The sequence below is a fragment of the Musa acuminata genome, chromosome BXJ2-8, assembly GCF_036884655.1.
Source record: "Musa acuminata AAA Group cultivar baxijiao chromosome BXJ2-8, Cavendish_Baxijiao_AAA, whole genome shotgun sequence".
Taxonomy (NCBI): domain Eukaryota; kingdom Viridiplantae; phylum Streptophyta; class Magnoliopsida; order Zingiberales; family Musaceae; genus Musa; species Musa acuminata.
Window position 1 is genome coordinate 54,361,295 of NC_088345.1, and position 15,155 is coordinate 54,376,449.

Genomic DNA, 15,155 nt, shown 5'->3' on the forward strand with positions numbered 1-15,155 from the left:
TTCAAATTCTTCAACGTAAATTCTAATTTTTTTTTTAAAAGTATCTTTTATTGTGAATCAAATGAGATCTTACGGTGAAAATCTAAAAGATTAAACAGTAGAAAAAATTTTATAAAGTTTATCTTCAAAATTTGATATGATTTTTACAAAGATATAAGTACATTATCTATTGATAAATTAATGGATTCCCTTTATCAAACAGTAATAGAAATTCTTTTATAAAGTTTATCTTCAAAATTTAATATGATTTTTACTGATATAAAATAAGTTAAAGATATAAGTACATTATCTATTGATAAATTAATGGACTCCCTTTTAGTTCAGTAGTTAAATAAATAGATTATCTATGTACCAAATGGATAAGTGATTTTGATGAGATTAAGATTTTGAATAAGATGTAAACCCATAGCACAAGTACCTTTTTTATATTTTGAAAAAAAAAATATCACCATCCAAGAGACAACAAGAAGTGAGAGGAAATTAGCCTACCAAGAAATAATCTTTTGCTAAATTGTTTTAAGATTAAAGAAATCATGGTCCCAAGTTATTTGAAAATAAATTTATCCTCTTTTAAGATTAAAGATATTACAAATCATTTTACAATGAAAGAAAATCTTGAACTTGCTAAGATTGATTCACTAGTTAGTTAAATATTCATGGAAGATGTCAAATATAGTCTTACAAGACCTCTAATTAGTCATAAAAAATAGAATAGTATCCTCACAATACATCATGTGAATAAGTTTATATTTCTATTTGAAATTGAAATAAGTGAGTTAGAATTGATAAAAAAAAGGATTGATAAAAAATTGAGTAAGTATATAATATATAACAATGCAGAATCAAGAATTGAGCAAAAGTTGGAATTTTTAAGGATAAAATTGATGAATGTTTGAATCTAAGATCTATGCACAACACAAGTTGGCAAAGTGATTAAAAGATATCCCGAGTCTGAAAGAAACCATGGATATAGCATAAGCTTTGAACATGTTAGACAACACGAGATCCACAATAGAAAATCTTTCAATGTGTAAAGTGAGATAAAAGGAAACTAACTAGTGAATGTTAAACCAATCAACTAAAACCATTACCCTCTAGTCCCTCACTATACTTTAATAATAAATTAGCTCTGATATTAATTATCATGATCCGATCTAATAAGATAATTAGCTTATTAATTTTTATTAAACCTAGATCACTGGTTCAAAATATCTAAACTAAAGTTAATAGTAATATACCCATCAAGTCTTTATAAGTTAATATTAGTCTTAACTCACTTGTAATGTAAAACTATCTTTTATAAGTTAATATTAGTCTTAACTCACTTTCTAATATGAGACTAACTTATAATATGAAACTATATGAGATGTTACAAAAATATCAAATCCTTAAGTAAAAAAAAAATTATAATATCTAGAGTTAGTCTAATATTATTAGATTAGAAGTGGATATAAATATGAATGAACCGGTAAAGGCTAATTGAGTCTATTGTTATTTATTTAGGTTTAAATATTAAGCCCCGTTAGATTGGGTTTAATATTTTTTATTCAAAATCTTTTTTTTTTTTTGTATGGATTTGCCTTAGATAATGCATCATCAATCAAACTAATTTAAGTCATTTGATGGGAGAAAACATTCATATTAGCGCTTCTAAGAAAATAAAAGGCTCATACTGTAGTTGAGTTGCGAGCTACTCTCTCTCTCTCTCTCTCTCTCTCTCTTCTATGATTGATAAAGTGCATAAAGTAGTGTCGGCAAGAAAAGCACTTATTCTCCTTTGTTTGCTTCCGCATAAATATGTGGCCAACAGCTCAACCAATCAGTTGCTTATGTGACATCATTATGGAGAAAACTGGAAAATGACTCTTATCTTAAACTTGACTTTGATATTTATTTTTATTTTTAGTACTCGTTTCAAACCCTATTCACAGGTAATTTTAATCCAATTTATTATATAAGTTGGATATATGCAAATATGTGAAAATGAATCTAACTTATTTAAGTTTTTGAACGTTAGCCCTTTTGCCTCATTTCTGACCTAACAAAAGTAATCACTTCCACTCCACCTTAACAATCTTCTTCACACTATATATATATATATATATATATATATATATATATATATATATATATATATATATATATATATATATATATATATATATATATATATATCTGATCAATTCAAAATTTTAAATTTCGGTTGAAGTCAATAAATTTGTTACCATTTAAATACATGACATTAAAAAAAAAAGTACTAATCCGAAAAACATTATAATTAAACAGATATTTGTTTTTGAAAAAAACAGTTACCCACCGAAAGTTATAGTTCATAGGAAAGAATCTAATGCTCTTAGTCATCATGTCACGAGGAAAGGTCGAAAGTTACTATGCCACTGCTTACAAGTCTTCCATCGAGTCATCAGATTCTTCTTTCAGCCAAAGCTTTCGGATATAAATCCTTCGGCCATCAGCCTTCTTCTTTCGCGGCTACCACTTGTGCTTGTGCTCTTACGATCGAGCTCTATTATGGTTCCTTCCATGGGGAGAAGAGGCGCAGGGCCGGCGATCGGAATCGACCTTGGAACGACCTCCTCGTGCGTCGCGGTGTGGCAGCACGGCCGGGTCGAGATCATCGCTGACGATCAGGGCAATCGCACCACCCCCTCCTCCGTCGCCTTCACCGGCACACAACGCTTCATCGGCAACGAGGCCCAGAACCAGGTGGTCATGAACCCCACCAACACTGTCTTCGGTGACTGACTTCTCCTCACCGTCTTCTTCTTCTTCTTCTTCTTCTACTTCTACAGTTCAGTTCTCGGTTTCTTGATGTTCCATGAAACCAGGTGCTCTGTACGAACAATTACTTTTGAGTCCATTACTTTGCTCTTCCTGGTATAATATTCCGGAAAGCAGATGTACGAGAAGCTCATCGTCAAGATTCCCCTTGACTACATGATCACCTTGTTCTACAGATGTAAAGCGCTTAATTGGGAGGCGTTTCAGTGACCCCTCGGTGCAGAATGACATGCGATCGTGGCCATTCAAGGTCATCGATGGCCAAGGCGACAGGCCCCTGATCGTCGTCCAGTACAAGGGCGAGGAGCAGCAGTTCACCGCAGAGGAGATCACCTCGATGATCCTCGTAAAGATGCGTGAGATTGCTGAATCCTATCTTGGATGCGCCACTGACGACGTGGTGATCACTGTTCCTGCCTACTTCAGCGATCACCAGCGCGAGGCCACCAAGAACGCTGGAGCCATCGCGGGCCTCAACATCGTAGGACTCATTAACGAGCCAACCGCTGCTGCTATTGCTTACGGTCTCCACAAAAGATCAAACAGCGAGACGAATGTGCTCATCTTTGACCTTGGTGGTGGTACGTTCGATGTCTCCGTGCTCACCATTTCGCAGGGCGTCTTTGAGGTGAAGGCCACTGCTGGTGATGCCCATCTCGGTGGCGAAGACTTCGACAACCGGATGGTGAGCCACTTCGTCGATGAGTTCAAGCGGCAGCACCGAAAAGACATAAGCGGGAACGCAAGGAAACTGCGGAAGCTAAAGATAGCATGTGAGAAAGCCAAGAGAACACTCTCTTCCACCAACCGAGCTACCATCGAGATCGACAGCCTGTTCGAGGACTCGGATTTCTCCTCCACCATCACTCGTAATTTGTTCGAGGAGCTCAACGACGACTTGTTCACCGAGTGCGCGGACACCGTAAAGAAATGTCTCCGGGATGCAAAGATGGACAAGAGCAGCATCCACGACGTGGTTCTCATCGGTGGATCGACGAGGATTCCCCGAGTGCAGCAGCTTTTGCAGGAGCTCTTTGACGGAAAGGAGCTATGCAAGAGCATCAACCCCGATGAGGCCGTCGCCTACGGCGCTGCAGCCAAAGCTGCCATGCTGAGGGGAGACGACCACGAGAATCTCCACGACATGCTGTTGTTAGATGTTGCTCCCCTCTCCCTCGGCCTGGAAGCCGGTGGTGGCAACATGGTCGTTGTGATACCGAGGAACACCGTCGTCCCCACCAAGAAGGAGCGGGTTTTGTCCACCCCCGTCCACAAACCTCGAGCATGTATCAAGGTCTACGAGGGTGAGAGGTGCACGACGAGGGACAACAACCTCCTCGGCCGATTTGAACTTTGTGGAATTCCTTCAGCTCGAGACAGCTCGCTTGAGATCAACGTCTGCTTCGACATCGACGCCGACGGCATTTTGGACCTGTCGATCTATGACAAGACCATGGGGAAGGAGAAAAACAGGATCACCGTCACCCGTGACATGACCAGGCTGAGCAAGGAAGAGATCGAGGAGATGGTCTGGCGAGCCAAGAAGTACAAGGAGGAAGACGAAGAGCATAAGAGGAAGATAGAGGCCAAGAATGAGCTGGAGAAGTACGCCCTGAAGATGAAAAGCAGCGTCAAGAAGGTGGAGGGCGTCATCGAGCAGACCATAAGTTGGCTGGAGGCTACAAATCAGGAGGCAGAGGCCAAGGAGTTCGAGGCCAAAATGAAGGAGTTGAAGGCGATATGCTACAGCCTCGTGGTGGAGATGCAGTAGGGTGAGATAAAAAAGAAGAGAGCTGCAGTTCATCATGGTTTTGTAAATTCGCATTCAAAAATAATTTGCAGATAAACATTTCTTCGATGCATTTTAAAATCTTAAAAGAAGTATGAACAAACAATGGACGACGTCACATCGAATGCCGGTTGCACCGAGATAGAAATATTTTTTACTAGACTTGGGCCCTTAGTGGGCTTATACTAGGCTTAGCGGGAACAAATATTTTTTAAAAAATTTAAATTTTTATTTTTTTTTCGTAGAATGTTTTTTTGAACGTCATAGTGGTCAAGCTTGTATCTCAAAAATTTTAAAAATTTAAATTTTTGACTTCATTCTTGAAATCTTTCGGGACCTATGAATACGTCGCTCGGGTTTGATTGATGGAGCATGAGCAAGAAAAATATTATAAAATATAGTTTTGAGTCTCTTCTCTTCTTCTTGAGTTTGGTTATAATTTTAAATTCTAGAAGGTAAGAGATATCGTGTAAAAATAGAGTGTGAACATTATTTCATTTATTTGAAAAAAAAAAAATTATAACGACTTAGGGGAACTCGTGGCGTACGTCAAAACTTCCGATGATCCCTTCGTCTCCACTCCCTCGTGCGATATCTGATCCACACGGCGGCCACCACACACCACACTAATAACAAGCCTTGTGGGTTACGTAACTACGACACGATTCGAAGGATGTGAAACCCCCGAAAACTGTTGCATGGTTACGAATGGTCGTAATCAGCCGTGTCCTCTCTCTCATTTCCGGTCCATAACGCAACATTACGACGTCCGCAGATGTAACTCGACGATTAAAGTTGTGCTTTACACTGTTTCGATGGTGCGGCTTTTATTTTCCTTGATAGGTAGTAGAAATATATAGTATTACTTCAATTTGGGAAATCGATGCGGAGGCCGGCGACCGACACCTTGCCCTTTCCGGCTTTCGGGACGATGGTGACGAGCACGCTGTCGTCGTCCTCCGCCCCGATGTCCTCGAGCAGGTCAGTGATCCCCAGGCAGAGCCTCGTCATCAGCTTCTTCTCCTTCTTGCTGTGCTTGTGCTTGTGCGGGACGTTGACGAAGCTGCCCGCGAACTCGCTGGCGCCCGGCGTGATGCCCTCACCCTCGGTGGCGTTCACGAAGACGTCGAACTTTATGAAGTAGTCGCGGTCGAACTCGATCCCCTCCACGATGAGGACCTCCTCTTCCTCTTCCTTCTCCTTGCCGCTCCTCGATACCTTGGGCCTCCTCACCGTCGTGCTCACCGCGGATTGCAGCGTCACCGGGAACGGCGTCTCTGCTGTAGCTTTCAGTGTTTTCGCTGCGGTTTTCTGCGCCTTCAAGGCTTTGGGAGTCGGCCGGGTCTTCAGCCACGGGATCTCGACGTCTTGGTAATCGTAACGAAGCCACTCCGGCTGCAAGCAGTCCTTGAGGGTGACTCGAACTAAGTCAGCATTCTCGTCGTAGAAGAGGAAGGTGGTGTTGAGCCAGTCCTTATCGTTAAAGTCCTGATGCTTCCCGCCGAGCTTCTTCCACAAGTACCACATGCGGTCGACGTTTGAATGGTGGGCGAAGAAGATAGGGTCGCGCCCCGCGGAGTAGAAGTTGCCCATGTCCTCGAGATTGGGTTGGCTTCTGTCGCCAGTCCACCCGTGGACGGGGCCGTGTGGTATGTTCTCGAGCGAGCCCGCGCCGGGGTTTGGGTTGTCGCCGGCACGGTAAGCCGAGCCTAAGAAGAGCAACGGCGTCTTGCCGTTGGAGATCACCTGCCGGTACATGATCTTGAGGTTCTGATCGATCTGCTCTGCGTCGGTGAAACTAGGGTCGGTTCCGTTGTAGTCGAGGTCGACGAGGACCGGCGGCTGGTGCTTGGCGTCGCGAAACTTGTCATAGAGCGAGGACGAAGGGTCGGCGTAGATCGACGGCAGCTTCATGCCGCCGGGCGCGTCCCAGTTCCAGAAAGGGAGGGCGAAAGTGTCGTCGCCTATGAGCTTTCCGAGGATCCTCTCGTGGAAGTAGAGGTAGAAGCGGTGCCAAGGGAAGAAGAGCCAGGAGTTGTGGACTTGGAGCTCGAGGTTGGGGAAGCCGATCTGGTCGTAGGCGCCATCACAGTAAGCGCAGTGGACATTGGCCTGCTGCATGAAGTTGCGCGGATCGTCGGCCGGCAGTGCCCTCATGAGCTCCACCGCCTTCTTATACTTGTCCAGGTAGTCGGAGTCGACCAAGTGGGCGGCCGGGCGGACACGGAGGGGTGACGAATTCGGCGGACGCTTGAAATCGATAATCTTCTTGTCGGGAAAATAAGGCGGGCAGCAGTTGGTGGGCGTTGCACCGGTGGGTAGATCGGCGGGGCCGCACTTGGTAAGATCAGGCGCCTGGATGGGATTTCCGAGGGCCTTACTGTCGATCCCGAGGCCGGCAGCGGCTCCACAAAGCCCGCCGAGGCCAACGAGCACATCGCGGCGGTCGAGCTTGGCATTTGCAGTCATCTCATGCTCATCGCTAGCTTTGCATGAGATCTTGGGGTGGGCATGGCGTCTTCTATCAGGGTAAGAAAAATGGAAGGCGCATGCAAAGGAGTTGGAGTTGGAGTTGGAGTTGGAGGGAGGGGAGAGGGAGGAGAGAGGAAGAGTAGCTTTAGGAAGGCTGACCATTGGGATCGATAACTTGGTATTGCTATAGTTTTGCAGTGGTTGATGTGGGAGGAGGCATCAGATTCATTTATAGTGTAGCAACGAACCCCGTGAAGCGCACGTTGGCATTTAGACAATGTGTGGTTCGTTGACTTTGAATATGGTGATGCGGTGACAAAGATATTGGGGAGAATCTAGTGGTATGATTCGTGACGAATTCTAAGTAGATATTTTGTCGTAGGAATGCCAAATTTTGCCTCTTTCACTGGTTGCTTAATCCTCTCCTGATTCCACGCTTACAAGATGAGGAATAAGAAAAGTCTCGGAAGCCGAGAACAGGATCGATCTGGGTTTTCCGCCGACGGTGTCGGTGGCGGACTAATGTGACGCAGAATTTTCTAAGAGCATCTTTTTCTTGTTGTTGTTGTTGTGGTCTTCGTTGGATTAAAACGACCGAGGAGTAGTTTTGTTTTCAAGTCCCCTCTTCGTTTGAATCAAACATTCGTTGAAGGCTTGAGTTTTTTTATTGGTTTCCTTGTGGGAAAAGGACAAAGCTTTTCATGGAAGTGAAGTCCAAGTTTCCAACTTGCACGATTGAATGTTAACTTGGCATTTATGGGCATCGAGCTTAATTTTCAACACAAGCAAGCTGTTCAATTTCCACAGAAGAATACTGTTAAAGATGATAAGGCGGTCACACCGAGAAATAGACAGCTGATCATAGTTCCAGGAAGCTGCTTATTTTGCCACTCTTTTATGTGTATATATATATATATATATATATATATATATATATATATATATATATATATATATATATATATATAATTTCCTTCTAATTCATGTGTCGAATTTTCAATTGTTTTTGAGAAAAAAAAACAAAATAATAACAAAGTTTATCTATCTTAATTGGATATTAGACACATTTAAAGGAGAGAATGTTAGACTTATAAGTTCCTTAATTTGAGTGTTGATAGAAAATTACAATATAAAACGATCAGATCTGCCGTATTAGCATGTTCGAAATACGATCTATTATCATAATAAAATATGAATCGACGGATATCTCCATCCCCATTCTATAAATAGTTGCAAACTCTTTGATGACAAAGGTTTTTTCTCTCTTTTCTTTTTATTCTATGTATCTCACCTCTAATAATAAATAATCTAAATATTACACGAACCGATTATTCTTGATAACTATCTTCTCTTATGGAAGGAAACATAGATGTCCATTCTCGTATGTACATAAAAATTTGAAATTGAAATTATCTTGAAATTCGATTTGATGATAGATTTCTAGAGTTTCTTGAAATGCCACCTGACTCAAGAAGCACTCAACTTTGTTATAATTAATTATTTATCATACGCAAAAATAAACATACAATAATTAACATGTAATTCACGTAAACATATTATATTGATAAGCCTTATTAAAAATAATTTAAATCAGGTTTATAGTTGTATACATAATGAAATCAAAGCCTAACCAAAGTCAACAACTTAGTGTCATGTGGTTAACACGTCAACATCACATGGCTAACGCTTCAACACCATATTGATTAACACCTTAATGCCATATGGTAAACACCTCAGCATTACGAGTCCAACACTTCAACACTTCATTGTCGCTACCTCATCACCATATGACTGACGTGAGTTCTCCCTCTAAACATTGCAACCCATTTGTGATTACATCATATTGTCTGAATTTAGTGCAACACCGATTACACCCAATACAAAGGAGGCCCATAACCATTCCCAACACTAAACCGTGATCTCAAGTCAAATGGTCCTAAACTTTACTATAAAAAATGCTGCTTAGGTACGAGACTCCAATCCTCTAATGCTTTCAGTACTTACAAACTCGATATTTAGTTAATACCATCGATCCAAATGCTAACTTAAACTTGGGAAAGATTTTATGGGAATACCTTTAGCATAGTTATCGAGGGTTCAACACAACTTTAAATCGAATGATATTGGAACCTCTCGACCTGACACTATCTCACGTTGAGACAAACATGAAGTATAATCTCAGTTAATTTTAAATCGACATCTAAGTCCAACAATCATAATATATCTTAGTAGATTAACATTAGAAGTTCACCAAAAACCCACCTTGGAGTCCACCAAAAACCCTACCTTCCCAATCTCGAAATCCATTGGCTTCCGTCGATTATTCATGATGTGGCAGCCAACCATCCACCATTTACTCCACAACCAACTTCACTCCCACCTACTATCGCAATTTTTAATGCAACATTCAGTAACCTAACCCAACAAGATTATTCAAACCATCACTCTTTCATCCCCCCAACTTGCCTAGTTATCACAGTAAAGAACAACTATTCCTTTGTCGGCACCAACTCCCTACAGAGTGGCTGAGTCGCATTGCCTTTTGGTAGAGACTCCTTTGAGGTTTAATCACCACGGAATGCCACCATGCGAGAAACTAAAATGCCAAAGGAGTCAAATATCCATTCCGTTGGATTTCCTTTTAAAGTCCATGACCAACTCATCGAGATGGACCGACATCTCAAAGACATAAAGAAGGAGATTAAGCATGGAAAACAACTAGAGCCAAAGCCATACATGCCCCCTTGTCAAAGGATTTTAGTTGGCCAAGGAATCGATCATGTCCTTCAGATAGTTGGTGAAGAAATTTTAGCATGACTTTATTAGTTATAAGCTTTTAAAAAGACCAACAAGAATAAGATACACTTGCTAGCAATATTAAAAGCTTTAACAAGTAAGATAGTCTAGGATCCCAATCTATTCATCTTCATTAATGCTTACATTAGGTCTTCATCCATCTTTAGGATTGTAAAGGTACTAAGAGTGGAGTGAATTAGTATTTTCGAAAAATTTCGATTTGAAAGTTTAATCAATAAATCAATATCGAAAATATGATTAACAAAAAGTAGGATTGCTAAATTAGTATGCAATAATAAATCAAGATAAAAGAAGAAATACAAATCAATTTATAGTAGTTCGATCATCTTGACCAATGTCCACTCTCGATTCTTTTTTGTTCAAGGTCATCGACTTTTACTATCAATCTTCTTTCAATAAGCGAAGATCAACTACTCTTGTTACAACTCTTTCTTTTTTTTCACAGACTTAGGAGAGAACCCTTATACCCCTATTTTACAAAAGACCTCTCATCTTCCTTAGAATGACTTCTAGACTCAATGAGGAAGAGACTCAATACTTTTCAAGAGTTTACAACATTTTAAAATTATAAGCTTTTCATGCTTTTTTTAAGATGGGTATTTATAGGTTCCAAATGGCTTCAGAAATGGAGCCAAAAATTTCAATCCTTAGGTTATTGGGATACTCGTGGTACCATCGCATGCATTGGGCAATACTATCGCTTGACAACCTATGCACTAGCAGTACCATTGCCTACTTGGGTGTTACCATCGCTTGACATTGGGCGATGGTACCACCGCTGACCCTAGCAGTACCATCATCGGGTTTTTTTGGAAAGGTACATTTCATACTTTCCAACTCACAAGCGGTATCATGGCATAGCCTAGCGATGCCACCACCTGGCCTAACCTCAAGTCACTGAATTGGCATTCCAATAGACTCAATTCAACCCTGATTCAAGTCCAATGGACTCCTAATCAAGTTAATATAGTTACACCCAAAACTAACTCAATTAAATACTTAAACTACTTTGATCAAGACTCAACAATTATAACCATAAAGCCTACATTGTCCGACATATCATCAGTTTATCTGGTAGTTCGTCCTAACTTCCAGTGCATCGTACTCTCCTTGGGCATATTGCCCAACCCATCGATATGTTGACCTCCCGCAACATCCGATCTTCTTAGCACAATGCCCGATTCTTCTGGCCCGATACTCAATCTATAACATGATGCACTTCGACCCAATGTTTGATTCTCCTGCTATAATAATTTACTTTTCTATGATCGAAGTTTGTCCTACATCATTTTTCTCAAACGCTCATTAGTTCATAAACTCATTAATTGATTTTATTATCAAAATCCAGATTCAATAATCTCCTCCTTTTTTATGATGATAACCAATTAATGATGAAGTTTTAACTAAACTCCCCCTGTCTATATGTTATATTAAAATAAACTCGAATTCAAGAAACAATAATCTTTTAATACTCGTCTTTGAATTCAAGTCGAAATAATTTTAATCATAGCGATTTTCTTTACAAAAGTTATATGTAACATATCATAGTTAAAATATCAATGCATACATCATAATTTCAAGTTATTAAGACATAAACATTAGTACTTATGCATGCTCAACCAACGTTACATGAATAACTCAATTCAAAAAAGAAATTTAGACTCTTTTATCTTTCTAGAGTTCATGAGGCATCCCCTAGACCACAAAGCTCCATCAAATATCAAGTGGATGTAATTATTGATGATTCAGCCTCGAGAGAGAGAAGATGGTAACACTACTCATAGGACGTATGCAAAGAAGTTTCAAGTAAATAGACACTAGCTCAATCACCTCCTAGAACAATCGACCTTTATATTACTTTCAAGTGAGTAGCTTATTTGAGGATGATGAAGGCCAAGTTCATGTGTTGAGTCTCTTTGAGCATCGAACGTTTAACTCTCAATTAACTTTGAGATATCATTTCCACATATTACGTGATACTAAAGTTCCCAATAAGCATCGGAGTCATAAAACTTGAAAGTGACCTTTTGGAATCCAAATAATATTATCTAACTTTAGTCATCCAAGTTGGCATTGTCAAGTCTATCGGATAAATCCAAGAGACCCAACACCTCAATTGGCTAATTAAAAAATAGAAGAGCCACTGATTGATGTTTTGCTAGATATAGACAAGTCGAACCGAATCGAACCATCTAAGGTTAACTTAGCACTATTAAAAAAAAAAAAAGGAGAAACAAGCTAGCCAACTTCTTATGTCTCAATTTTGAAGAAGTCTATGCTTGGTCACCAAGTGATTTGATAGGTATCAACCATTCCATAGCGCAGCTCAACATCAACTCCAATCATCTACCTATTTGGTAGAAGCCCTAATTGTTCACTTTGGATTGTCAATCGGTAATTATAGAAGTCGATAAATTATTAAATATTTGACTTTGTTCATGAGGTTCATTATTGTAAATAACTTGCTAATATAGTTTTTGTAAAAAAGAATAATAAAAAAATAAAAAATATATTTATTATGTTAATTTTAACAAAGTTTGTCCTCGTATTAATCAATTGGTTAATACTGCCTTTAGCCATGAGATGTTAACTTTCATAGATGTCTTCTTCAACTGTAACCAAGTTAAAATGACTTCAAAATATGAGGAGCATATTTTAGCTATCATCGATCGAGACTTAGATTACTATAAAGTCCTTTAGAGCTTAAATATGCTAGCACAACCTATTAAAGAATGATCAATAAAATATTCAAATAACATAGGCAAAAATATCGAGACATTAGTACATAACATGCTTGTGAGGTGTCAGATGTTCAATACTCGTTTAACTGACTTGGAGAAAACTTTCACCAAAATTAAGAAACACTAAATGTGATTGAATTTGTTTAAGTGTGCCTTTGGCATCCACTCAAAAATATTCCTCTGATGCATGATCCGTGAAAGAGGAATTAACATCAACCCAAAGAAGGTCAAGGTCATTCTGGACATGAAGCCCCTTATGTTGATCAAAGAAGTTTACTAGCTGTAGATGCTTGTTTTCTTTTAAACCTTGAAGTGATTGAAAGAATTATAATGGGAGAGAAATCGATGAATTTGATGAATTCATATGTTATTGAGATAAGTGACACAAGAAACGCTTCGACTAAAGACTCAGACCATCGAAGGGTAAAATGTTGAGATGAAGAGTAAAACATTGTGCCAAAAGATTGTTGTGTCCGAAATTAAATATTAAGTTGAAAGATTATCGATCTGCTAGAGATTGGACTTCAGACATCGTGTCGGAAGGATTAGATATCGTGCTAGAAAATCGAATAACATGGAAAAGTTGATATGCTAGAGGTTTGAACAAAATGTCAAAAGATCGGACGATATACTAGAAAAGTATATAATTTGTTGAAAGCTTCAAAAATATATTGGATGAGTGGATAATTAGCCAAGGCCTTAGTCAAGATCGTTTTGAGTCGATATTAGACTAAAATAGAATCCACTTGTCATGAAAAGTTACAATAGCCATTGGGCTTAAAGTTTGGTCAAAATTAACCACGTTAAAAGGCTAAATATGTGATCTAAACTGCTTGGGGTAGTAGTGATACTACTAGACCTTGGTAGTGGTATCACCTGAATTAGCCGACAAGGACTTTGTGCCTTGTCAACCATTATGGAGGTGGAACCACCTATGACGGCAATGGTATTACCTATCATAATGGTAGTACTACTAAAGTTTAGAATTATGGTTTCATGTTAAAACTTATGAGGTGGTATTGTCCAAAGTATCGGTATCACATATACCTTAAAATCTTGAGAATTTAAATTTATTGCTCTATTTTTAAAGTCTTTTCTAGGCTATAAATATCTCACTTACGTTTGATTGATATAATATCCCATCTTAAGTTTATAAAATATTAACTTGAGAGTATGATAAGGGGGTGTCAAGGGTTTTGAGTTAACCTTAACAACATCCAAGAGAAGGCATATTTGCATAATTTAGCCTTTAGATGAGCTATAACAAAATTTTACACCGCAGAATTTCTACATCAAACTTTGTCTTATAAAAGGTAGAAGTCACTCACTCTAGAGGGAAACCTGCACCAAACTAGGAGAGTCCATACTAGATCTCGGAGGACGTATAAGTCCAAAAATGACCATGTGGAGATCCCTTCTAGCATCACATGCTAAGGATGCTAAGTCATAATTGTGATATGTCAAGAATCAATACTGTGCAACTACAAAAATGACATGCTCGTAGAAAGTTGAAGTGATGATGATGTCTCACACATGCGAGCATATATGCTAACAAAATCACAACATCCCCTACATCGTATGGATCGATATTCCGAGTCTAACAGCATGATCAAATTGGCCCGAATCAGCCTAAAACATTCTTTTAACAATACTGTGCTCGAATCAGGCCGATGTGCTCTTTTGATGATAGCATGACCGAATTGATCCAATGTGCTCTTTCGATGAAGACATGATTGAATCAACACAAAGCGTTATTTTGACATCAATATAATCAAATTGGCTCAAGTGTTCTATCAATGACAACATGATTGAATCAGCCCAAAGTAATTTTTTGACGATAGCATGGTCAATTGGCCCAAAATGCTCTTTGGATGATAGCATAGCCAAATTGATCAAAGTACTCTTTCAATGATAAAATAATTGAATAGAAATTACATTATGCCTCCACTCCACTACACATGATAGGAGACAAGTGATATAAGAATAATATGATATAATAAGAACTAACAACACCTTAGTGTGATTGACACCTTACTTAACACTCATGATCAAAAACTCAACACAGGGTTGACACCTCCACATTATATATGACTAATGCCTTAAAATTACAGGCCTGACACCTCACTGTCACATGACTGATATGACTTCTCCCTCTTCAAGTTATAAGCCCACTCAGCCATTCGATATGCCACATGACTGATATGACTTCTCCCTCTACAAGTTAGTTATAAACCAACTCACAACCATACTATATTATTCTTCAGATTCGATGCATCACGATTATACCCAACATTGGAGGAGACGTATAAGTTCCTGACATTAAATCATGACCTAACGGTCCTAAACCTTACTATAAAAAAAGCCCCTGATATGATGATTCTTTAGTACCTTCGACTCTTACAAACTCTGCAAACAGCCGACACCACTGACCCAAAAAGTTAATTTAAGCTTTAGAACCTTTGATTCTATCCTAGATGATGAACGTACATCAATAATGCGCAACCATATATATTTATCAAAGACAACTAGATCTGAGA

The 15,155-nt window shown here is 39.2% G+C and overlaps 2 protein-coding genes across 2 annotated transcripts; one reads left to right on the plus strand and one right to left on the minus strand.

Annotated features, from left to right (window-relative positions):
- Positions 1-2,358: 2,358 nt before the first annotated feature.
- On the plus strand, positions 2,359-4,661 carry LOC103995523 (heat shock cognate 70 kDa protein). Its single transcript, XM_009416121.3, has 2 exons — positions 2,359-2,755; positions 2,976-4,661. Exons 1-2 carry the CDS (start codon positions 2,530-2,532, stop codon positions 4,568-4,570), a joined length of 1,821 nt encoding a protein of 606 aa, XP_009414396.2. The 5' UTR covers positions 2,359-2,529; the 3' UTR covers positions 4,571-4,661.
- Positions 4,662-5,356: 695 nt separating this feature from the next.
- Positions 5,357-7,250, minus strand: LOC103995522 (polyphenol oxidase, chloroplastic). Its single transcript, XM_009416120.3, has one exon. It carries the CDS (start codon positions 7,220-7,222, stop codon positions 5,456-5,458), a length of 1,767 nt encoding a protein of 588 aa, XP_009414395.2. The 5' UTR covers positions 7,223-7,250; the 3' UTR covers positions 5,357-5,455.
- Positions 7,251-15,155: the final 7,905 nt, after the last annotated feature.